This window comes from Wasmannia auropunctata, unplaced genomic scaffold, assembly GCF_000956235.1.
Source record: "Wasmannia auropunctata unplaced genomic scaffold, wasmannia.A_1.0 LD336088.1, whole genome shotgun sequence".
NCBI classification, from domain to species: domain Eukaryota; kingdom Metazoa; phylum Arthropoda; class Insecta; order Hymenoptera; family Formicidae; genus Wasmannia; species Wasmannia auropunctata.
The window spans coordinates 1,281,889-1,305,156 of record NW_012026802.1 but is presented as its reverse complement, the minus strand read 5'-3'; the positions used below and the strand labels follow the sequence as shown (position 1 = coordinate 1,305,156).

The window sequence follows — 23,268 nt, the reverse complement described above, 5'->3', positions numbered from 1 at the left end:
TATATATATATATATATATATATATAATATGCGCTATGTCGTATTGTCTGTAGAAAGGATGCATCGATGTTGGTTCGTTGATGCTACGTTTTTTTTTTATTTTTCATACACAGAATACCTTTTAATGTACACACACACACACACACACACACACACACACACACACACACACACATATATATATATATATACATATTTTTTTTCTTTAAAAAATTGTACATATACAGACACATGCGTATGTATATATTTTATATATATATATATAAAATATGTAACACGTATACATATGTGTATATATATCTGTAATATTGAAACATCTTGTCTACAGACAGTGCGACATCTTTCCTTGCCATATATGTGTATCATCCGTATGATTATAACTTGTCGCTTAGTATAAATGCGCCCCAACTACAAAATTTATAATACTCATTCTGATTACTTTTTAACCGAAATATCCGAGATTACTGTCTGATATGACTTACAAAATAATTGTTTGCACTGTAAGAATTGTCTTAATTTATTAATCTTTTGAAAATGTATTGTACAAGATATTGAACGAAATATTATTTCATTCTCTTCTACTTCCTTGTGCCTTTATTCAACAGAAAGTGCAAAGAGACATTTGTCGCAAACGGATTTTGCTGTGTACACAGCTTGTTTACCGCTTAATTTACCATATTTTTCAATGTTTTTCAGTTACTAGATATTCCATTAATCAATCGTAAAACTTTTTTAAAAATATTTTTTCAATCTCAGTAGTATGCAGATAATTGCAAAAGATTTGAGAGTAAATAGGTCTGAAAGTACATCCTAACTTTAGCGAAAATAACTGTTTTCTCAGAAAGGATTGCACGTAAATAAAATAAAAAATAGGAAAGTATTCCATTTTTTTTTTACATTGTGTAATGACGCTTATTTAGAACAAAAGGATGAAAAATTGTTAAAAAAAAAATGTATCATAGTCAATCCATTTGAATGGAAAGATTTAAAAATCTATCTGAATCTTAACTCGTGTGTTTGCACAGAAAAATGTACTTACAAATTAAACGTTATTTAAAGTACGAGGTACTGCAATACTGCAATTCCATGAGGAAATCGTATGTGACATAAAACAGGCAGTAATCTAATTATTCTATAGCAATTTTCTCTATTACATATGACACTTGAAATAGTAATAAGCATTAAAACTCGGAATCCCTATTATTTATTTGCGCTATTAGTTGTCAGTATTAATATTTATCGTATTTTAACGACGTTATCAATTATATTTAAAAAGACAAACGAAGTGATTTTAATCGTCGTAGGTAATTTTTAGGTACGAAATAGCTGTCGGAAGAAATTCCTCGTTAAATATGCAATATGGAAAACGAGTTTTGCAATTATAGCGTACCTCATAAAGTAATTATAGCTAGGATAAGATTAGGTATACATTGGTTTCCTTTGATCTCTCTTCTTCCATCACATAACGTGAGTTTGCGAGTATCTTACGTACAGAATATAATTGCATTTTATTATCGCACCATGCAGTATGATACGATATAACGTAGTATAATAGAATCACAATAATAATAGCTCATCCCGAAAAGAACAAAAAAAAAACGATCCAAAATAAACCACTTGAAGTAATTTGTAGGAATATTAACCACTAGATTTTAGCCAATTTTACTTCGATTACAATTCTTCATTACACGCTCAAGAATGTATATGATCAAGATCCTGAGCAAAAATCAAGAATTATAACAATCGAATGTAATGAATTTGTAGTCTTAGGTTTTAAGCTTGAATAGTGCCTATAAATATAAGTATTTTAGAAATTAAAACAATCTAGTTGAACTTGAGCAAAATAAAACTTTTATTTACCAGATTTGTAGCGTTTTTTTTGTTATTTCCTTCAATCCTCTTCCTTGAACTTATCGATTCTTTCAATTTTAAAGTCAACCAGTAAAGCTAATAATATAGCAATGTAGATTTTAATATTTATAATTGATTATATTAAATAAATTGCAGTTTTGTATATTAAGAGAAATTTTTTGTTTGCAAAAAGTATCTCCAAGATGATTTGAATACTTTAAACAAAGTCGCGCCTTCGAACCTTCGTTATATGATTATTCTTTTTAAGCATATTTTATTACTATTATTTTGATAAGCATTGGCAGGTTACGTTTGGTATGTTTATAAAAAATCTTCCACGTTAAAAAAAGGATACGTAAAAATATTAATTTATTTTTATTTTTAGTCTTTTTGTAAACTAACGTAAACTTTACATAATAAAATTGTCCTGTTTTATATCGTTACATAAGGAATCATTTTAAAGTTTCGAGTAAATGAAACACGTATCATATTCTTTAAACAAGTTTATAATGTTATAAGTTTATATACATATTGTGACGTTGAACATAATTTGATTTCTCTGAATCTATCATAAAGCACTGAAACATAAGAAATATTTCTTTCACTTGCAATGTATATGTTTATATATATAGTATATAAACATGCAGATTAGACATAATAAATAAATTTACATAAATACAAATATTTTTAAATGCAATAAAATAATACAATTGTAATATACATATATATACATATATATATATAGTTCATATATGCTGCGTATATATACACTTATACATATAACTAATTATTAATTATTAATTTGTTTTTTATGTTGCTGCATTGTTAATTTTGCTATTTCTTTACCTAATGTATCAATATTTTCCTGCAAAAATAAAAAAACATTTATATTAAACAATGATAAATTGTGTGTGCTTATTGTAACTATTGGTAATTCAGTTATTTATCTAAAATAGTAAATAGCACTGAGCAATTTCATAATAAAAGAATTATTTTTTTAAAGCAAAAATAATTTCCTTCTTTTGAAAAGATTAGATTGAAATATATTATAGTATAAGAAATTTTAAGACTAAGTTATCAAATCAAGAAATAAGAAATATCTTCAAAGAGGTTACAAATTTTCAACTTACTATGTAAAAATACGGAAAAACATCTCTTGTACAAAAGAGTAGATAGAATATACTCCAAAAAATGCTCGTTCTATGCATTTTTGAAATGCACAATGGCTCACTTGTTTAATATTATATATAATTTTTATTTGATATTTACCTTTAAAGTGATATTTTTTAGTAACGCGTCTTCAAGAAGCGCTTGTAACTTTTGGTTTATTTCTAAAGAAAGTTCTAGAGTCATATTCTCATCCGAAACTCGATGATTGTAAACAGACGCCATTATGCCTCCACGTCGTGCCAATTCTGCCTGTAAGTATATGTATCTCTTATTTTAAAAAATATATAAGTGGACATAAATATATACAATAGATAGATAAATTAATTAATAATTTTGTTTGATGCTTTTTAATATTAATTTAAAGAACCTGTTCCTGACACTTACTATATCTCTTCTGCTTTTGATATGCTTGGATACAAAAAACGAAAACATCTATTATTATAAAGATTTAGATTTAGTGAACAGAGAAATTTTAACAGATCAGTTTTACTATATCTATTCTGTACATAAAGAACATAAAATATAATTAACTAAAAAAATACTTTCATGAATACATACATACCTTGTATCTATCTCTGTCGTTACATGTCAACGCTCCAAAGTTTTGATGCAAAACATAATTTTGTATTATTTTCTCTTTCTTCTGTATGTCTTCGAGTAATGTCTGTGTATGTTCTTTGAAAAAATCTAACTTTTCAGCCCTTTTTACATTTATATCTTGCAGCTTGATGATGCGCTCCATTAGTACTTGTTTATTAAGCTCTATTGAGTTAATATGATCACTATTAGCGTTGTTGTCTGATAAGGCACCGTTCGATGTATCGCCTAAAGGAAAAAAAACATTTTTTTTTACATAATCCAGTGTGACAAATTTATAACGACCCATTAACACGAATGATAGATATTGAATCTACCTGCTAGGGAAGTGTTAGATCCAGTCCTGGAGGCGATATCCAATGAATTACTGGGTGATGTAGCTTCAAGCGTTTCTAACTTTCTATGGCATTGTTGCAATTCCCGTGTCATTTCCCTTACGGAAGTTTGATGCTTCCTCTTTAATAGCGCATTTTCACCCTGACTGTCCTCCAACTTCTGGGCAAAATTCTGCGCGAGTTGAGTTTGTTCGGCGACATGCTTGGCCAGAATCTCGCACTCCTCTCTCCGCTTTTTCCGCTCTTGCATCAAATCCTCTTCCAGGGTTTTCACCCTGCCGGTCAATTCGCTGATGCAGTCACGTAGCGGACCTTGTTCGGATTCAAGATGACTCGCCTTCGTTTGGATCGCGATAAACTCGGATTGAAGACGTACGTTCGTGTCCGTCAGTTTTTGCGTAAAATCCAACATATCCGCTTCCTTCTGGCGGCACGCCTGCATGTCGGATAGCAATTCCTCGTTAGACGATTGTAATTGCAGCAATTTTGATTCGATCGACGCTATACGCTCTTCTTTACTGTAAAAAGAAACAAATATTTTGTCATTAAAATAATCATTAAATAGCATTAGAATTTCATTTAATCATATATAATCTTCAAAGTTATAAAATATAATAGTTGAGCAAATTTAACATTTGTCCAAGAATTTGTTGATAAAAGACGGCTTGATGAGATTATTTTTAATACGCAATTATCATATTTTTTATGTGTATGACGAACAAAGTTATTTTTCATGTCTTTATAATATCTTCTAATATATTTATATTAATATATATAATACTCAAATTATATACTTACTGTTGCAATTGTAGTTTTAATGTTTCTAACTGGGAGACTTTGTCTAACAATTCGGTGATTTGTCGCTGACGTTGATCCGCGACGGTCCTTAAATCACTCAAATCATTTTCATTGTTTTTTCGAACTTTCTCAGACTCTTGTACTGTCAGGCTGAGCTTCTTGTTTTCTTCAATTAAATTTTGCTGCTTAGATTTCAGCGTTTCTAGCTCCTTTTGCAATTGGAGCCTTAGCGTTTCTTTATCTTCTGTAACGTGCCTCTCCAAAATCAAACGCGCCTGATGCTCTTTCAGCTGTTGGTCCAACGTTACAGCTTTATTCTCTTCGGATTGTTGAAATTTACGAAATGATTCCTGCGTCTCGCGGCGTATCTGCTCGCACTCTTCTTTCATATCGTTTATTTTCATCTGTAACATATACATCTAAATGAAATTGATGTTCCATTAGATTTTCTTTAACGGTGATCAGCAATTAAAAAAGTTAAGGCGATCACTAGTAAGATCGGCAATAATTATAACGATGCGTACTGATATCAGATAACTTTAAAAAAAAATTTATTACATGTTGAAAGTAATAAATAATAAATTTCAATAATAAAATATCTATATTTTATATTTCTGGTATTTGTGCCTGAAGCAAAAGTCCAGCAGTACTCACGTAATTTAAGACACAATTTTCGAACTATTTTTTCGCACGATTTAAACTACATAAGAAACAAAATTATATTGCGTTTTACTTTACCAATGCTTTATCCAATTTTTGTTGAGTATCTTTTTGTGACTCCATTTCGGTTTTAAGTTTAGTTTGCGTCCACTTCAGCTTGATCTCTTTCAATTTAACGTCCTCCTTTAAATTCTCTATCTCCTTTTGAAAATCAGTTACCTCGCGGCATTTTCCGTCCAAAATGTTACATATTCTTACGCGCTCACCCTGCGATTGGCGCAACTTGTTTTGCAGTAATTCCTGATCCTTTAGACGTTCTTTGACTTTACGTTCCATGGAATCCCTCGCCCTGTGTGTTGCATACATCGTAAATTAAATTTCACGAAGCAATTACAGGTAATAATTTAACACGTAAATGACTGATTTCTTATGGAGAACAGCTGGTCAGTCACTGACCGTTTTTAACACGCCCGACTTTCGGTTTTCGCGCTCTAAATCTTTACAGGCATGACCGACAAAATAATAACATACAAAAATACTTAAAATATCTTGAAGACTCTCGTTTTTTTAATTAGTTTGAAATATATATATATATAACGCTTTAAAACTTTTTTTGCCTCAATACTTTAAACTTTACAACTTTTATCAATCACGTCTGAAGAGTATCACAACTAAATGATAAATTATTCTTTCTACAAACCTTTGCGTATCTATCAGCTGTTTCTCGCTGGTTACATATCTCATAACCATGTCCTCCTTCTCCTTATTAACCGCGGCACACTCCTTCTTCAGGGCGTCCTGCGTGTCCAGCGATGTGTTCAAGTCGGCAGTCAATTTATTCACAGTTTTCTCCAAGTTCTCCACCTGCGAGACAAGCGCGTCCGCATTTGTTTCAGTCTCTTGACCCGAGCTCTTCGATCGATTCAACTTCTTTAAATACTCCATTCTCTCCAGTAGTTTCGAGTGCTTGAGTTTTAAACTCGCATAATCATCCAATAGAGCGACATACGACGGATGTTCCGACAGACCGTATTTCAAAATATTTGAATCTTCCAAGGTCCTAATATCAAATGAGTCTTCCTTGCACGCGTCATCGTATAACTCGTCCGTCTGCAAAAAATCTTTAGTCTCGTCCGTTTCCATCGGCGACACGTCGCGTTTTACTTGTTGATCGATTACATCATAATCTAATCTATCGAAGTCATTGTTTTTAAGTGCATGATACTTTTTCTCGTCCGGTATAACTTCATTCTCAAGACTGTTATTGCATAACTGCTGTCCTCCAGAGTCATCATACGTTTTGTTTTCTTTCGTACATACAGACGGATTCACCTCTTTCTCATTACTTGTTACGCTATCCAAGTTCTCCTCGCTGCTCCCCCTGTGATTTTGTCTTACCGTACAACTTGTATTATTCTGATTTGTCGGCGAATCCATATCTAATCGAGATGTTACGTCATCGAGAGAAGACACGTTACTGGTAAAAAATCCCGCGACATCGCTTTCGAAAGATTTCGACACGTGATTGTATTTCATCGCCAGATGCTGTGGCAGTAGAGCTTTCTCCATGATGTTCGTCGACTTCTCCGTGATAAAGTTTAAAAAATTACGGCTCTTGTTCAAAAGCTGAACGTTCGACTGCATTATATTCATTGGATTCGTCAGAAGGGACATTTTCACGAGTTTGCTGTCATCGGCCAGGGTCGGTCGAGACACTGAACCTCGCGCGTTAGTACTTAGTGCCGTAGTTGAATTCGATCCGTTCTTCCTTACGTCTACTTGATTTACGTCAACTTGATTTCGCTCGTTCGTAATCTTGTTATCATTTATCCGCAATCGTGAATCTATCCTTTCTTCGCAAAATTGTTTCATCTCAGATTTATCACTTTCTTCAATCCGCTCTTTCAGATAATCTCTCTCTTGTTCATTTCTCGTTGAATCACTCTGGCACGCCTCAGCAATCCTTTCGTTTATGGAACATTGCGAATTGGATAAAAGATTATTTATCTCGCTTGATCGATTAAACAGTGTCTCTTCTTCCTCGGGGCAAGTTGTCGATACGTTTCCCTGTGTATGTACATCCCTTTCAAATGTGTTCTCTTTATCTCTGGCTAAGTATGCATCCAAAGATGGTATCGCGGGCAATGAAGCACTGATACAGTGGGAGAGTGTATCGCGAGGAGATCCATCGTCATACGAAAGGCGACTCTCGCTACTGGACAACTGGCAAATTTGAAGTTTCGTATTCGGAACATCAACGATAGATTTATCCTCTTCAAAAGTGACGGATAAGTTGACGTTGTCCGTCGAACAATTTGATTTCACTTCTCCCTCATTCTTTCTTGATAACTGAGCTGAGTCGCTTTTATTTTCGAACATGCTGCTTTCGCGGTGATCGTCCCGAACTTGCAAAGTGTCATCCTGCATTGTCATTCCTGATACAAAAATAAATTGTTATTATTTTCTTTAGAAATTAATATGCCACTTAAGAGACACGAAATAACATAGTAGGTAAAACTTGCGAATATGTACTATATCCATAACCTAATTTACAAATTTGCCTTAATTTATATATAAAGAAACATTACATCGTAATAGACAGCAGCGAAAAACTCTAATTATTTTTAAATTATTACTTACGAATAGTTCATAAAAAACCAACAGTTATTGTCAATCTCAGTTTCAATATTATGTTCTCAAAAGAAAGTACCATATAATATCTCATTTGTATCATTTTGTCGGTATCTCTATACTAGCTATGCATATGTTTTATAATCAATTAGAATAATCTAAATATTCTAAATGCTTTAGGAACTTGAGCCAATATAGAAATAACAGTAATATCTTTTAACATCCTCTCTACACAAGACAATATACTTAACATACCGCAATAAGGATTTGTTTACCTCGCGCACAAGTACTTTCTCTCTCAAATTAAAAATAACACTTTTCCGAATTGAAAATAATATGAAAGATTAAAGCGAATCGTTGAAAGAACATTGCTGTATATATTTCATCTTAATAAATACATTATTTCACCGTTGACATTTATCTGGAGTATCTGGAGTAAACGGCTGGCTTTGAGCACAGCTGTGATGCAGCTCGACGCAACGTATATACGCCGAAACGGAACGCGTCGCGCGTTCCGTTTCCCGGGTTTGGTTTCGTACCTTCGGGCAGACGAACGTCGTGCCTCGTGGATGAATCAGTCCGGTCGTTTCCGACGGCAAAGCCCGTTTCGTCCCGAAAAGGCTCCGAAATCTCGCCCATGCCGATCGGACCGTGTGGAGCTTGCCTGCGTGGAGTCGACCTTATCTCACGACTTCGCCGTGTCCGCGAGCGCGGGCCCACCCAGCCCCGGCATTGCCGGACAGGCGGTGAGACACATTCGAGGTTTCTTTCTATAAAATTAGAAAAGAATGTGTAAGCCACGCGCGAGGAGTCCGTCAACCTCGGCCACGCAGCGCACCACCACCACCACCGTCAACGGCACGTCGCACTGTCAAAAGCTGTCAATCCCATGCGATCGCGCATGCGCCGTCGTGAGGCACGTCACCGAGGTACCATGTGACCGATAAACTCGCGTCTCGCTTTGTACCTTTTGCAATGTTTGTCTCTCCTCCTCCTCTCTCCGACGTGCGCGATCAGCTGTCTGTTTTGTTTAAAGTGCCAGGATTGGCCTCCGCAACTGAACTGTCAGCACTTTTCATCTCCTCTCCTCTTCTCACCATAACGTTGCGTACACTTGCGCTTACGCAGTCGTCAGAGAGTGTCAGAGTGTCAGACCGGTCGAGACATCGGTCGCCGCAGATTGATACCGATTCTACGTCGTTGACGAAATCACGGCGAGGCATCGAGTAAACGGTCCGTCCGCAGGCTAGCATCATGAGTTTACGCTGGAAGATATTTCGAGGAGTAAGGCAAAGGTATTTACATTGGTCTCACATTTTTTTTAGAGATGTATCATATGTATATATGTAGCTATAAGAGTATATATATAGTGTTATTTTTTGTATAACATATTTTTGTGTGTATAGAGGCGATTTCTCAAAATTTCACGGAGATTACCAATTAATTTTAGATCGCAGATACCGTCGTTGCAGGTGATCGTGAGAAATTACAACACCTGCCGGCAGTCATGTCCCACGGAGAAGAGGTACGACGGTTCCTCCGGGGACACGCGCGATCCCGCTTGGTTGTACGCAACCTGCGTCGCCGTTGCCACCTCGGTCCTAGGTATATCTTACTACACTTTGAAATACAAAAGAAACGTTTGTTACGCTCTCAGCGCGACGCAAAATGTACAATGTGGTCAATTGCGAAAGGACATGAAGACCTACACCCTGGAGGAAGTGGGGAGGCACGATAGCAAAGAGAACGGTATTTGGATTACCTTCGGACGAGGGGTGTATGACATAACAGATTTTGTCGATAAGCATCCAGGTGGCCCCTCGAAGATCGTGATGGCCGCGGGTGGCTCGATCGAGCCGTTCTGGACCATATTCGCGAATCACAATACGCCGGAGATACACTCCCTGCTGGAGTCCATGAGGATCGGAAATATATCGGAGGAGGACGCGAAATCCAACGAGGGCGATCTGTACGATCCGTATGCGAACGAGCCCCCTAGGCACAAGGCTCTGGCAATCAACGGCAGTAAACCCTTCTGCGCGGAGCCGCCACCTTCGCTGCTAGTCGAGAGCTTTCTCACACCGGTAGACTTTTTCTACGTGCGAAATCACCTGCCCGTACCTCAGATAGACCTGAAGGATTACACCCTGGAATTGGCGGTAGAAGGGACAATCAAAAAGACGCTCGACTTCAAAGCGATAACAAAGTATGAGAAGACGACGATAACGGCGGCTGTAATGTGCGGTGGAAACAGGCGTTCGGAAATGTCAAAGGTAGATCGATACAAAAATTAGGAATTATTACTCAAATTAATAACGGGATATATGTTCAATTTACAGGTGAAGAAACTGAAAGGTATTAACTGGAACGTGGGCGCTGTTGGAAATGCAACGTGGACAGGTGTACGATTGTGCGACGTATTAAAAGATTTAGGAATCAATGAAAATGAATTCAATCACGTTCAGGTATTTTCTGCAGTAAAAGTAACTTGATTTTCAGAACATCATTATTATGTACATAATATTGTTATTAATATTATATACATTATATACAAAAAATATTTTTTTATTAGTTTGAGGGATACGATTTAGATCCAGCTGGTAGCCCGTATGGTGCGAGTATTCCTATCTCTAAAGCCATGGACCCAAGAGGGGACGTCATTTTAGCTTATGAAATGAACGGCGTGTCGTTGAGCAGAGATCACGGATTCCCGATTAGAGTAATCGTGCCTGGTGTCGTGGGTGCGAGAAACGTGAAATGGCTGAGTATGAAAAATTTTTTTAAGATCTCGATGAAAACGCGCGTAGTTACTGGATTCGTACTCATGTCGGGCTACTGAATCGACAGGTAAGATTAGCGTGTCAAAGGAGGAGAGTCAGTCGCAGTGGCAGCAGGGCGATTACAAAGGGTTTTCTCCGAGCGTTGATTGGGATAATGTGGACTTCAGTAAATCGCCCGCGATACAAGAAATGCCCGTAACATCGGCGATATGCGATCCGCAAAATTCAGACGTAGTCAAAATCAAGAATGGAAAAATTCAAGTGAAAGGTAAATACGATAATAAACGTAAGTTGAAATATCGGTTTCATTATTTTTATGATTGCGAGCAGTGTCCGATCCTAAATTTCTTCGATATTCATAAAATATAATATTTCATCAGGTTACGCATGGTCGGGCGGTGGTCGAAAAATAATTCGTATTGACGTCACGAATGACAAAGGTGAGAGAAAGACAAGAAAATGAGACTCAAATCAGCCCAATTATTTCTCTTCTTTAAACGATCTATCATAATCAATTCTTTTTGTTCTGTTTAATTACAAAGGTAAGACTTGGCATACAGCAGATTTGACGGAAGATCTTCAGGCAAAGCAGGGTCGCTACTGGAGCTGGACATTGTGGAACGTGGAGCTTCCCGTGGACAAGAATTCCAAAGAGGTTGAAATCTGGGCGAAAGCAGTTGACTCGTCGTATAACGTGCAACCAGAAAGTTTTAATAACATCTATAATCTCAGAGGATTGCTGTGCAACGCGTATCACAAAATTAAAGTTCAATTAAAGCAATGAACGAATTTACTTTGCGTTGATTATCGACACGTCATTCATTTTGAATTTTGTAAATCAAGAATTTTGTACTGTACAAAAAAAATTTGTTGCTATTCGCAAACATATTGCATCGCGTGTATTTAGAGAAAATTAATGCTTGTTACCTTCCAAATATTTTATTCTTTAAATGTTTTTTTTCTCTAAATAACGATAAGTATAATTCTAGATAGAAATCGTTATACATATATTATATACACGTATATTATAATGAATCGATGTTATAATTTGTTACAATTTGTTACTATAATTTTGTACGAAAAATCTATGCAATAATAATCGTGAAGTCGTGAAGCTTGTGAAAGAACTAAAACGTTCTTTTTACTCCTTTTTACTCTCCCGATTTTTTCACCGCAGCCGTTTCGAAGAAAACTCATGGGATGCTCTATCTTTGATACTGAAATACTCGCAGCCTCTTCAGCACAATTCGATTGGACGTGCATTGAAATTAACTTTTGTTGAGTAACTAATTAATCGTGCCTCTCCCGATTTTTTCACCGCAGCCGTTTCGAAGAAAACTCATGGGTTGCGCTAGCTTTGATACTTTGATACAATAGAACAAAACAATATACATGTAGCGTAAAAAAGTCGAAGACTGTGTTACTCACCGGAAATATCCGTAATCTGATAGAGGACATAATTTTCATATTTACAATTTTTCATGAATAAAGCTTCAACTGTTTCGAAACGTGGATATAGCACGGACACGCACCACAAATTGTATACCCGCGGTGAAGAAAAGTGAATGTTGCTCACGTAGGTTACCTCCACTTCCTCAGAGGGCGTTAGTGCACGAGGGCATTTTGCGGTACAGGCAAAAAATCGTCCTGTCCTCTGTTGATATGCATAGTGTGCTCGTTGATTTTATAACCTCGAAATATTAATTTTTTTGTTTAAACCGCACCAATATCGGATGTAAAGACTGGTTTTTTCGACTGAATTCTATTTATATATACTTGTAATATATATAAAATATATATTCTAGGAATTGGTGAGAATTAATATTGGATAAAACTCTTCGTTAATTTCTATAATTTCACACCATTGATCCCGACATAACAGATCACATGTAACAACAGTTACATGTTACATTAAAATTTTGAATTTATATTACGTGTACATAAGTAAGATTTCGGGTTTCGATAGATAAACGATAGTTTTATTAACTATGTGAAGAATTAGATAAATATTAAGGATGTCTAGTATTTCCTCTTGTCTTTTCTATAAAGGTTATTTTAGGAGAATCTAATTCTATCACGAGCGCATTATTATGAAATGACTGTACTTATATACTCCCCCGACATATTTCTAGAGTTTGAATATGAACAGAGGGAAATAGTTTATCGTACCAATGGCTATGAGAAAGAGGAGTGGCTCTGGAGCCAAACGTCAACACAAATGCAAGCTGGTGCCGATCTACGAGAGCTTCTTCAAAGGCGAAGACCTAACGCTAGCTCATCCAAATTTCTGGAATGAACTGTTCCTTATTAAACCTATGGTATGCATCTCCCTTTTCCTGCTCTTGCCATTGCCTGATCTGTCAGAGATATATTACAACATTTTTTCCTCGTGTCACAGGTACCTCACATCGAAAATGAAATTCTACATATGACAGCGGAGCAACTGAACGCCAGCAAGGAAAATTTAAACGCGCTGGTATGCCACTGCGTCGACACTTTAGTCGACGAGCATCCGTTTAGAATAGTATACGCGCTGCAAACCTTAGCAGCTGTCATCCAGTCCATGTACAAGAAAGCCAACCAGGGAGATTATGGATTTAATTTAATAGACATTCTAGTGGGCTTTGATTCCGCGGAACAGAGGATGACAACGTTAATGCAGCATTGTAATAACTTTTTAACAGGTAGGATATAGGTGACACTTTAATAATATATATTGATTTATTGTTTTTGAAACGGGTATAATTTATTTCTACTTATTTATTAAATATACTTTTCGAGCAACTCTATAAATATAATATTAGCAAGATGAATTAATAACAATAATGAGAAAGAAGAATTCGGATTTTTTTTTAGGTGAATATCCAGATAGTTTGAAAGCTTTGTGCCTGAAATTGTTGTTAATTATAGTTACCGGTATGGATAATATCAGCCAAAATACCTTGTTGGAATATGTGATGTTAAACAGCGTTTTCGAATCGCTAATTCAAGTATGTTAGAAGTTTACCAATCGTAATTTTTTTTTCTACATTTATGGAAAATTCTAAATAAAATTTTGAATGAAATTCGATCTTATATATAAATAATTGCTTATATCATTTTGTATCGTAGTTATTGAGAGATACAGCTGCTAGAAATCGCCATGGTCATGATGCAGTTTTACTGTTAACGCTTCTAGTCAACTACCGGAAATACGAAAGTGCAAATCCTTACATCGTCAAATTATCAATTCTGGACGATGAATTAGCCCTAAATGGATACGGACAAGCTATATCGAGTGCATTGACGGAATTTTGCCGGCAGTTTGCGCAACAAAGAGCAGGTATTGCAATAGTAGTAACTGTTTAAATATAACATAAATATATTCCGATTAATAATAACGCAATACATTTCCAGAAATACAAGCATCCTGGCTGTCTTCGTTAACTAGTATGGTCGGCAGCATGTTTGTCGGGGAGGAGGAAGCGAAAACGCAACAAGTTCGCGCGAATAACGCTTTACTGTTAGCCCTATACGAGGCTACACACTTAAATCGTAATTTTGTAACTACTCTGGCCTATACGCAAAGCGACACCAGCGCACCTCCATCGCCGAACAACACCCTGGGTCCAAACGCGGTAGCTCCTGGTGCCTCACCACCCGACGTGATGGCTCAGCCATTCAATCTGCTGGCAACCTTTCTGCAGTATTGGTGAGAAGAAAAAAAATATAAAAATTAATATATGTTAATAATTTTGCTGCTTAAGCGATTGTAAAATATCCGTATGCATTGCAGTTCGATAGTTATGCAAGTAATTCGTACGGAGGCTATAATGAATAACGTGAAGTTGTGCTTCCTGATACTAAGCTGCATCGCGGAGGACCAATATGCAAATAGTTTGATGCATGACGCGAATCTGGCATTCAGAGTTCAGTTACATAGAGTACCTATGCATCATCGAAAGTTGCAGGACAAAGTGGCACCTGCTCAACCGCTTGCAGCTACGTTACTCGGTAATCTTATGTTTCAGAAGTTACATGTTCTCTCGAAATACATATAGTAGAAGCCGAATAAATAGAGGCAGGGTTCCACTAGTTGAAACACATCAGTAACTTTTCAGTTTATAGAATATTATAAATCGTCTGATTTTGAGACAAATTGAATTGAAAAATATGTTTTTAATGCAAATTTCGTCATGTTATTTAATAAAAAAAAAATTCATTTTTCGTCATATCATTTAATAAGATTATCTGTATCGCTTCATTATAGATCTGCTCGTCGAGTTCGTGACATCACACATGATGAAGAAATTTCCACTTGAGTTGTATCATCAGTGTATCGGCGTTTTACAAAGACTACTGTGCTACCAGAAGAGGTGCCGTGTCAGGCTTGGTTATCAGTGGCGGGATCTTTGGACCGCGTTAATTAATTTACTTAAATTTTTAACAACGCACGAAAGTCACCTTATTAAGAAAATGAACATATTTCCTTTAGCTATTCAGGTAAATAAGACATTTGAGAGACTATGGCACATAATCGAACAAGATAATATTTTGACTGCTTTTCGACAGGTGGTGAACGTCTTAAATTTTTTTATTACATATGCTGATACATTCCTGTCGTCGCCCAACAGTTACGACGAATTATTTTACGAAATTATTCGTATGAGACTTATCTTCACCAACCTAAATGCCATGGGTAGGTAGCCGATAATAGTGCAAGAACTCCTTAGCGTTATAAACGAAAAATAATACTTCATAATGTATAAAAATGTTCTAGCACTCAGGTATTCGACTAGCGAGTCGTACGAGTACAAGGAACACGCGCTCAAATTAACGAATTCTCTCGTCAACGTGAGGGATATAGTAAATCATTTTCCACCAAAGATAGCTGCGTGGCTAGCGAAGGAGAGCTTGTCGACACCAACGGAACAACAAATTTTAACTATTATAATACAGAATTATGACAGTCTCGCTTTAAAACTGCAGGATAATCTGGATCAGTACGAAAGATATTCGGAAAAGCCTAATCATACTGCGTTTTTTGAGGAAATGGTAATCAAATAAAACACATTAATGTACTTTCGTGTCTCGTTACATTACGTATCGTTCTCATATTAGTCTTACTTTATTATTTTCAGGTTACTGGAGTGATAGTGGATACACGGGCTTCGATAGATCTTAATGCTTTAGATACGCAAACTATATTAGAAGAGCTTTCAAATATTTCATAATGTAAAAGTGTACGCAATATATTTTCAACATTGTGGTTACTCTGTTGTTATAACATATCCTTTTCTTACATATTCCCAGCCAGCTTTTCTTATAAATTAATCAAAGGTTAGATATATTATCATCGAAATATACTTTAAAATTCTTTATCACTTTTACTTTTTTAATTATTTCTTGAGCAACGTTGAGGTCAGTATTTATAGTCTATTCTTATTTGAAGGTGGTTTTAAGTAATATTTTAATACTAGAATCAATATAAATACCGGCTTTAAGTCTTGAGACGATCAATACTATATTGCACAATAATATTATACATATTAATGACCGTTTTTATTTTCCATATCTCTGGTATACTGTTACTGGTACAGTTCAGATTTTACATAAAGTAATGTTTCTGGACGCGCAGCCTTGTACAAAGATACAGACTACAGTATAAATAATAAATCAATATTATTCACAAAAATGTACAGTCGTTTGTTGTAAGAATATGTACTAAATATACAATATTCACTGACATTTCAATTTCTTATATGCTGTACACGTATCTCTTTTTCTAACTTTTAAAACTTATATTCTGGAAGTAATCACTTATCTGATCCAATGACAATTCACGATAAGTCGCATTGTTCACGTCGTGGAGCTCGAATAAAGGAACCGACTGGGTTGCCGTTTTGCCAATGACAATTATGTAAGGATAGCCGGATGCACGCGTGAACAACAGTCGTTTACCAATCGTGTAATGCGTGCGATCGTCCAATATTGCGTCGATATTGTATTTGCAGAGTACCTCGAACAGCTGCTCAACATAGACAGACGTATTTTCTTCTTTGCTTCCAGCCTGTGGGGATTCCAATCCAGTATATAACGAATATTGTTTAGCAGAGACATAAAGCCGTATTTGTATTCATCTTATTACCTTTGGCGGTATGATGCATACTGTGTACGGTGCTAACTTTAGAGGCCACCTTAGCTCGTCATTTGTCGATAAGATTTCGACGGCTGACGTAATGATACGACTTAATCCCAGACCGAAACAGCCCATCACCAAAGGTTTCGATTTATGTTGCTCCACATACATCACTTTTAATTGCTTCGAATACTTTGTGTCTAATAAAAATGTGTGTCCTACCTGCAATTATCGTTTATGCAATGTAACATATTTTTTCTTTTGTGACATTCGCATATCTTTGATTTAACATCAATTAGTTGTGTTAAATAAAATAAAATATAATCTCTATTAGAAATTCTTGTATTTACCTCAGCAGCGGTATGCTGATGCAGTTCGCTTTTACATTCCGGACAACTCGTCGTCTCGGAGACTCTTTGATTAATAGAGAAATGGCACGAGGGACACTCGAGTATCATGTCCTCGCCGATATCAGACACATAATGATATTCGTGCGACATCAGGCCTCCGATTGTTCCGACATCACCTATGCCTTTTAATAATCATCATATAAATCATCCCCTAAGGCACACTTCCAATATTATAATCTATGCATCTATAAATATGCATATTCTAGCATATAATTTAGAAATGTTAATTACTTTTCGTGTACTTTATACCAATTTGCCTAAAAATATTATTATAAGACTCGCAGACTAAATCATACGTATATCGTGCTTTCTCCAAGCTAGCATCAAATGTGTATAAGTCCTTCATGATAAATTCTCGGCTACGTAGGAGCCCAAGCCGCGGTTTCATCTCGTCTCGCCACTTGCTGGAAATCTGATACAATTTCAACGGTAATGATCTAGTGGAAAGGTGCCCTACTGACGATACCAAATCACAGATTGCCTCTTCGTATGTCTATAAAACCATAAAATTACTTGCTAGCACACTTACTAAAATTAGCACTTTATACTATTTTAATTCACATTTTCAGATTAAATAGAAAAAAAAGTACGTTACGTTGGTGCAAGGGATTTATCTTATTAATTACATGGTGTTTTCAAATATAATTTCTATTAATTAAAATAATGCCATTGGCTTTTCTGTTGTAAAAAGCAATTTTTCAATTTTTCTTTAAAACCTCCAATTTTATCTAAAATAGAACTTGACAGGAAAATATGTATTACAGTATATTTCTTACTGGGCCCAATATATATTCCTTTTCGTGTCTATCCGTAACTTTAAACAATTCAGAATTGCTGGAATCGTATCTCTTAGTCTTCTTCCACAGCGCGGCGGAAGTTAACGCTGGGAGCAGTATTTTCTCCGCGCCGATATTTGCCATTTCTTTGTCAACAAGCTCGATTAATTTGTTTAAAATTCGCATTCCTAACGGCAGTAGAGCATACATGCCGATGTTAACTGGTTTGATGATGCCATAATTGACCATTAACTGAAACAATTAAAAAGATTAAAGATGAGATCTTTAAATTGAAGAAAAAGCCAATGATTTAATTAAACCAGACATTTTTATAAAGCACAAAAATTAAAGAAACATTTGAAATTGAATACATAATTTGCTTGAAGAAACCTTAGTTTGTAAATTTATTTAAGAAATATCGTCTTAACATTACGACTTCTAACAATGATTATTATTATTATTATTATTATATCAAGTGGTTTTCATTAAACGGCATCATGAAAAAAAAACACATTTAAAGAGCTTCTATTCTCTACATAAAGATTTTTTATGTTAAAAAAAAGGTACACTTACCCTATGACTTTTAGATATAATTTCTTCTGCCTTTTCTCCGTTCTCGAGCGATCCGCTCGTTGCCATTGGTTGAAATACTCTCGACATCCTGGTCAGATTAATTATTCTCGTTTTACTTGCCATTTCCGAAAATGTTTACGCACAACAATACAAACAGTGCACCGAATGCACGTGGAGAAGCGGCCAATCACGCTCGCCGGTAATTTCTGACTGAACGCCCCGTTGCAGAGATTGAGATACTTGATCACAGGGCGGCGCTAAATACGCACTAATCACCTGTTTTATCGTAGCGCCATCCGTAAACATACGCCTTCTACATAAACCAAAAAGTAAAGAAAACATTGAATTTGCTTGTGTTAATTGCACTTGCATAATCAATCTGGCCAATGTCTTCGCCCATAAAAATAAATATTTTTTTTATCCGTGTAGCTACTAAAAAGAACAGACCCATCGGACGGGCGATTGGCCGATCGCACTTGTCACGTAACGCGTCTGTGAATACACCTTTAACGTCACCTCCTCGTCCCCCCTTCCCGCCTGCGCATTGACCGGCGTTATCGCATCGCGCGCCCCGCGGCGAATGCGGCGATTCTCCGCTGGCTTCGCTCCGTTCGTGCAGAGGCGATCCGGTCTCACCCGTCGCTCGTTTCGCTCCGCGGTTCGGTCCGGTCAATCAGTCATTCATTCAAGTCAAGTCGAGTCAGTCAGTCAGTCAGTCAGTCGCGACTCGCGCCGCCGGTGTATAGCCGCGTGTGTACAGTTCGCGTGTGCTCTTTTGAATTTCCGGACTCGCGCGGATGCGCTCGCATCCTTTCTCTACGCCTACGCCTGCTCTCCCGGCGCCTTCCAGTCGTCGTCGTCGTCGTTGTCGTCGTCGTCGTCGTCACCGTCGCCAGTTCCGTCGCAGCACGCTCACGTAGGAAGGCCCGCGCGTCGCGACAGGCACACGATGTCGCGCGACGAGCCGTTTCATAGCCTATTCACAGCCACGGACAGCATCGACGGCATCTGGCCGTTCCTGCAGAGCGTAAGTCTCGCCCGTCCTTTTCCTCCCTCGTTTTCCCATTCTCTGTTTTTCCCTTTCTCTCTCTCTCTTCCGTTCTCTTCCGTTCCGTCGCTCCGTCTCGCTTCGCCGCTCGTCGCCTTACTCATCTCACAGTGACAGTCTCTTCGTCAGTCGTCTAATTTGTTTTTTTTCCTCATTTTTTTCCCTACCACGTCCACATGGTCCGAACGGACTGGAACGTGTCTGGTTTACGTCAGCTGACCGCGAGAATCGAATCGGAATTTTTTTCCCCTTTCGATCGTGGCGGACAACTGGAGTCGCGAACTCCAGAAAGCGGCGGCGCAGTTCATGAGCCGAACGAGCCGCGCGGTTGATTACGTGCTCGAAGATATAACGTGACGGGCAAGTCAGCGCGTGACCTTTTTTTTCCGAGGATAATTTTCCCCACGCTCGTTCGTATCACGACGGAGATCACGCACGTGACTCGATGAAGATACGCCTTATCGAGAGACGCTGCACCAACTTTTCCGAAGCTTCTTACAGGCTCCTATCTCTGTCGTACTCGTTATACTTTTCTTTCGTAGGATTTAAATGAAACATTTGCCAGTCGAGGAATTTGGCGGAGGAGGAAACGGGGGAAGAGGAGAAGAAGAGGGAAAAATGTTAGAGCAGACGTCGCATCTCCGAGAGTTAAGAATAGACGTTTCCAGGAGGAAGGAGAAACGCGAAAAGCGCGATTGAAAACGGCCCTTCCGCTTAGCTTATGATGATCCTTTGATCGTTGGATCTTTTGACCCAAAAAGAGGTGTCGAGACTGTCGAGCGCACCGCAAAAAAAAAAACCATGTAAAATTATGCGGACAACGAGCGTAAAAATTATACTAATCGCGCTGGAAGTGTTTGCATGTTTGTACGATTAAAAATGGAAATTTATGCGCGCGGTCGCATGCATCCGTCGTCAAATCATAAAAATGTATTCCTTTCCGGCATCCTTATCATTTTTAATTCGCTACACGCGCGTTCTTATTATAGAAACTCGCATACGTGATTTCTATTAACAACAAGTTGCATAACAATCTTCGCGTCTCGTTCGCATAATTTTGCATATCTCTGCGCTTTTTGCTGTCGGTGGCAACCTGGCAACATCCTCGCGTTCCAGATTCCAGGCCGGCGGCGGCGCGCGCGCGCTCCGGCAACTTTCGTTTTCGACGCGGCCGGCGCGCCGGCGGGCGGCCTCCGCCTGACACACGTTACATACAGTCGCATCGAGCCCCCATAGAGATTCATCCGCGGCTCCCTTATCTTATCGCCGGCGTCGTCGCGTGCGCGCGACGAGACGCGAATCAGACGGAGGAAGGGCGAGAATGGAATTCAATACGGCTCTACACCGGGTTCGGCGATGCTTGACCTCCTTATCGTCGTCTCCTGGACGACAGACAGACTACGGCGACCGCGAAAAATCTCGCCCGATTACATCGGCGCTCTATTTTCGTCACGTACTCGCTTACGTTCTCAAGGCCGTCCCGTCGCCGAGAACGAGGTGTGCGTAATGTGGTCCTTCGCGAAAATACATGCGGCGTATACACACACACACACACACACACACACACAGTTTACCTACCTCGGTCTTTCCAGAATCTCTCTGGATATATTTTTAAACGGTTATCGCACGCGGCGAGCGTTCTTCCGAGCGGTTTCTTCATTTCTTTCCTCGCAAGGAGATTACCGTCCATTTGTGCAAACAAATAAATCGTTAAAATGAGAGAGAGGGAAAGGGAATAAGAAACATATGTGTTATGCTCGTTTTGCCTCTGCAAAAAGTGTGGTGAAAGGATACGTGTAGCGGATAAGATAGCGCAGTCGTGAAATTTTCTCATTTAAAGATTAAGTTCCCGATATCCATTTTCATTCGCCCCGGATTACAGCGCGAACGTATATATTTTGATATGGATGTATTGTTGCAGATCGATTGGAGGGATCCATGGCTAGCCGCGCTACTGACGTTTCACATTGCCGTCACTATGACCGCGTTAATGACGAGGAACCACGCGAATTTTCAGATAATCCTGTTTCTCGTGCTCCGTAAGCGCCTCTGTTGTAATTTACCGCAAATTTTACCGAGTCACCATGAACGTTAACCACGAGCTCTGTCTCTGTTTCAGTACTCCTGGTTTATTTCTCAGAAAGTATTAACGAAGTCGCGGCAACAAACTGGATGTAGGTATTAGATTACGGCCAATGTGTCAATGCGATTCTCTATCATCCGCTTTGCTTATTTAATAATCTTCTGAACGTTCACAGGGCATTCTCTAGACAGCAGTACTTCGATTCGCAAGGCCTGTTCATATCCGTCGTTTTCTCCGTGCCCATTTTAATAAACTGCATGATCATGGTGGTAAGTACAGCCCAGACTTCGAGACCCGTACGGGGTATACTTTCGAACGAATCATAATTCTGAGAGGGTTCGACCACGCGCGCGCATGACCGTCATGATCTTTCCAGGCCAGTTGGCTTTATCAATCCAGTCAATTAATGACGAGCCTGAAGCGGGCCCAGCTGCGGCAGCAGGCCAAAAATCGCCAGTCGGACGGCGAGGCGACGAACGAGAGAACGGCCGTCCGACCGAAGCACGAGTGAGAGGAGATCCGGAGATCTAGTCATAACACGCGGCGGAACGAGAGAGAGAGTGTGTGTGTGTGTGTGTGTGCGTGTGTGTGTGCGCGTGCAAGCGAATACGTGCTGCTCGAATTTACGCGGACACAGGAGAGAAAATCGCTAGGATTATGTATACATTTACGTTGACTTAACAGCTAGATAGATTTCACAGGGTGCTGTGTACCACTTGGCCCCAGCGTCGACTCGATAATCGCTCCGAAAACTCGATTACGCGAAAACGCCGATTAGCCAGTTTGATATTTCACGCGGTGACCTGCGCGGAGACGGAACGGGAAGAGGGAGAGAGAGAGAGAGAGAGAGAGAGAGAGAGAGAGAGAGCGCGAAAAAAAATAAGTACAACAATAACGTCGGTGCAATCGCGGAACGCACCGCGTCGGAATTGCCTAGTCAAACTCTCCGTTGGAACGTACTCCTCTCCCGGCACATCTCGTTGCCGTATTACACACAACGATTTTATAGAATTAAACCACTTGATGCGCGAAATACGCAGCTGGATTGATGGAGAGATAATCGGCTACGTGCTACGAACAATAACTACGGAGGAGGAGCACGCACGGTAATGCCACGCGCTTGTCCTTGTCTTTATATACCATTAAAGGCCGACTTCGACCAAATTGTAGCCGTAGCTGTAATTTCAGCAACTGTGGCTACATTGGTAACCGTAATCGGCGACGAATTTGCTCCCATTGAAAACATCCAACTGCACACAATTCATCATTTCCGACCTCTAATCATTCTTTCCACGTGTAGCAAAAAAAAAATGATTAAAAAAAAAGTTGTTGATTTAATGACTCTACTCACGGATATAGGTATTGTTCGAGTATTGTCTGATACGTTAATCGCCGAGCGCAATTAGTCGGAGTTTGGTCGAGGTCGACTTCCCCCCCC

The 23,268-nt window shown here is 38.3% G+C and overlaps 5 protein-coding genes across 11 annotated transcripts; 3 read left to right on the top strand and 2 right to left on the bottom strand.

Annotated features, from left to right (window-relative positions):
• Positions 1-2,587: 2,587 nt before the first annotated feature.
• Positions 2,588-8,939, bottom strand: LOC105448199 (coiled-coil domain-containing protein 186). 2 transcript variants are annotated; one of them, XM_011686646.1, is made up of 9 exons: positions 8,582-8,939; positions 6,112-7,846; positions 5,490-5,760; positions 4,752-5,155; positions 3,936-4,471; positions 3,584-3,846; positions 3,406-3,429; positions 3,121-3,270; positions 2,588-2,716 (listed from the first exon to the last, which is right to left on the bottom strand). In XM_011686646.1, the coding sequence occupies exons 1-9, from the start codon at positions 8,679-8,681 to the stop codon at positions 2,642-2,644; spliced, it is 3,558 nt and encodes a 1,185-aa protein (XP_011684948.1). In that variant the 5' UTR covers positions 8,682-8,939; the 3' UTR covers positions 2,588-2,641. The 2 variants fall into 2 exon arrangements, with proteins under 2 accessions (XP_011684948.1, XP_011684949.1); XM_011686647.1 differs by lacking the exon at positions 3,406-3,429.
• A 195-nt stretch (positions 8,940-9,134) lies between these two features.
• On the top strand, positions 9,135-11,955 carry LOC105448198 (probable sulfite oxidase, mitochondrial). 2 transcript variants are annotated; one of them, XM_011686644.1, is made up of 7 exons: positions 9,135-9,337; positions 9,493-10,315; positions 10,382-10,507; positions 10,615-10,807; positions 10,890-11,090; positions 11,203-11,262; positions 11,365-11,955. In XM_011686644.1, exons 1-7 carry the CDS (start codon positions 9,297-9,299, stop codon positions 11,604-11,606), a joined length of 1,686 nt encoding a protein of 561 aa, XP_011684946.1. In that variant the 5' UTR covers positions 9,135-9,296; the 3' UTR covers positions 11,607-11,955. The 2 variants fall into 2 exon arrangements, with proteins under 2 accessions (XP_011684946.1, XP_011684947.1); XM_011686645.1 differs by lacking the exon at positions 9,135-9,337 and having other exon boundaries at positions 9,555-9,647; positions 9,737-10,315.
• A 480-nt stretch (positions 11,956-12,435) lies between these two features.
• LOC105448196 (UPF0668 protein C10orf76 homolog) lies at positions 12,436-16,074 on the top strand. Of its 4 annotated transcripts, none has more exons than XM_011686640.1 (11): positions 12,436-12,633; positions 12,955-13,140; positions 13,221-13,506; positions 13,733-13,812; positions 13,934-14,144; positions 14,219-14,513; positions 14,598-14,815; positions 15,072-15,304; positions 15,374-15,500; positions 15,582-15,856; positions 15,943-16,074. In XM_011686640.1, the coding sequence occupies exons 2-11, from the start codon at positions 12,994-12,996 to the stop codon at positions 16,033-16,035; spliced, it is 1,965 nt and encodes a 654-aa protein (XP_011684942.1). In that variant the 5' UTR covers positions 12,436-12,633; positions 12,955-12,993; the 3' UTR covers positions 16,036-16,074. The 4 variants fall into 4 exon arrangements, with proteins under 4 accessions (XP_011684942.1, XP_011684939.1, XP_011684940.1 ...); XM_011686637.1 differs by having other exon boundaries at positions 12,437-12,633; positions 13,679-13,812; XM_011686638.1 differs by lacking the exon at positions 12,436-12,633 and adding an exon at positions 12,668-12,766 and having other exon boundaries at positions 13,679-13,812.
• Positions 16,075-16,341: 267 nt separating this feature from the next.
• On the bottom strand, positions 16,342-19,234 carry LOC105448197 (probable proline--tRNA ligase, mitochondrial). 2 transcript variants are annotated; one of them, XM_011686643.1, is made up of 7 exons: positions 19,147-19,234; positions 18,700-19,012; positions 18,127-18,378; positions 17,582-17,843; positions 17,291-17,472; positions 16,950-17,162; positions 16,342-16,871 (listed from the first exon to the last, which is right to left on the bottom strand). In XM_011686643.1, exons 2-7 carry the CDS (start codon positions 18,820-18,822, stop codon positions 16,587-16,589), a joined length of 1,317 nt encoding a protein of 438 aa, XP_011684945.1. In that variant the 5' UTR covers positions 18,823-19,012; positions 19,147-19,234; the 3' UTR covers positions 16,342-16,586. The 2 variants fall into 2 exon arrangements, with proteins under 2 accessions (XP_011684945.1, XP_011684944.1); XM_011686642.1 differs by lacking the exon at positions 19,147-19,234 and having other exon boundaries at positions 18,700-19,119.
• Positions 19,235-19,288: 54 nt separating this feature from the next.
• LOC105448194 (transmembrane protein 18) lies at positions 19,289-22,713 on the top strand. Its single transcript, XM_011686636.1, has 5 exons — positions 19,289-19,726; positions 21,669-21,786; positions 21,867-21,921; positions 22,006-22,099; positions 22,207-22,713. Exons 1-5 carry the CDS (start codon positions 19,649-19,651, stop codon positions 22,339-22,341), a joined length of 480 nt encoding a protein of 159 aa, XP_011684938.1. The 5' UTR covers positions 19,289-19,648; the 3' UTR covers positions 22,342-22,713.
• The last annotated feature ends 555 nt before the right edge of the window (positions 22,714-23,268 follow it).

What these genes read in the sequence shown, in the direction of transcription:
- LOC105448194 (XM_011686636.1), top strand. Translation starts at nt 19,649, where the DNA reads ATGTCGCGCGACGAGCCGTTTCATAGCCTATTCACAGCCACGGACAGC. An exon ending in AATCCTGTTTCTCGTGCTCC is followed by an intron (nt 21,787 to 21,866) that starts GTAAGCGCCTCT and finishes TCTCTGTTTCAG; the next exon opens with TACTCCTGGTTTATTTCTCA. An exon ending in TAAACTGCATGATCATGGTG is followed by an intron (nt 22,100 to 22,206) that starts GTAAGTACAGCC and finishes TGATCTTTCCAG; the next exon opens with GCCAGTTGGCTTTATCAATC.
- LOC105448197 (XM_011686643.1), bottom strand. Translation starts at nt 18,822, where the DNA reads ATGGCAAGTAAAACGAGAATAATTAATCTGACCAGGATGTCGAGAGTA. An exon ending in AGGAATATATATTGGGCCCA is followed by an intron (nt 17,844 to 18,126) that starts GTAAGAAATATA and finishes ATGGTTTTATAG; the next exon opens with ACATACGAAGAGGCAATCTG. An exon ending in ATCAGCATACCGCTGCTGAG is followed by an intron (nt 17,163 to 17,290) that starts GTAAATACAAGA and finishes CGATAATTGCAG; the next exon opens with GTAGGACACACATTTTTATT.
- LOC105448198 (XM_011686644.1), top strand. Translation starts at nt 9,297, where the DNA reads ATGAGTTTACGCTGGAAGATATTTCGAGGAGTAAGGCAAAG. An exon ending in GGCGTTCGGAAATGTCAAAG is followed by an intron (nt 10,316 to 10,381) that starts GTAGATCGATAC and finishes TTCAATTTACAG; the next exon opens with GTGAAGAAACTGAAAGGTAT. An exon ending in ATGAATTCAATCACGTTCAG is followed by an intron (nt 10,508 to 10,614) that starts GTATTTTCTGCA and finishes TTTTTTTATTAG; the next exon opens with TTTGAGGGATACGATTTAGA.
- LOC105448196 (XM_011686637.1), top strand. Translation starts at nt 12,994, where the DNA reads ATGGCTATGAGAAAGAGGAGTGGCTCTGGAGCCAAACGTCAACACAAA. An exon ending in TTGTAATAACTTTTTAACAG is followed by an intron (nt 13,507 to 13,678) that starts GTAGGATATAGG and finishes ATTTTTTTTTAG; the next exon opens with GTGAATATCCAGATAGTTTG. An exon ending in CACCAACCTAAATGCCATGG is followed by an intron (nt 15,501 to 15,581) that starts GTAGGTAGCCGA and finishes AAAATGTTCTAG; the next exon opens with CACTCAGGTATTCGACTAGC.
- LOC105448199 (XM_011686646.1), bottom strand. Translation starts at nt 8,681, where the DNA reads ATGGGCGAGATTTCGGAGCCTTTTCGGGACGAAACGGGCTTTGCCGTC. An exon ending in CGACGTTCGTCTGCCCGAAG is followed by an intron (nt 7,847 to 8,581) that starts GTACGAAACCAA and finishes TTTTTGTATCAG; the next exon opens with GAATGACAATGCAGGATGAC. An exon ending in TTAAAACTACAATTGCAACA is followed by an intron (nt 4,472 to 4,751) that starts GTAAGTATATAA and finishes TTCTTTTTACAG; the next exon opens with TAAAGAAGAGCGTATAGCGT.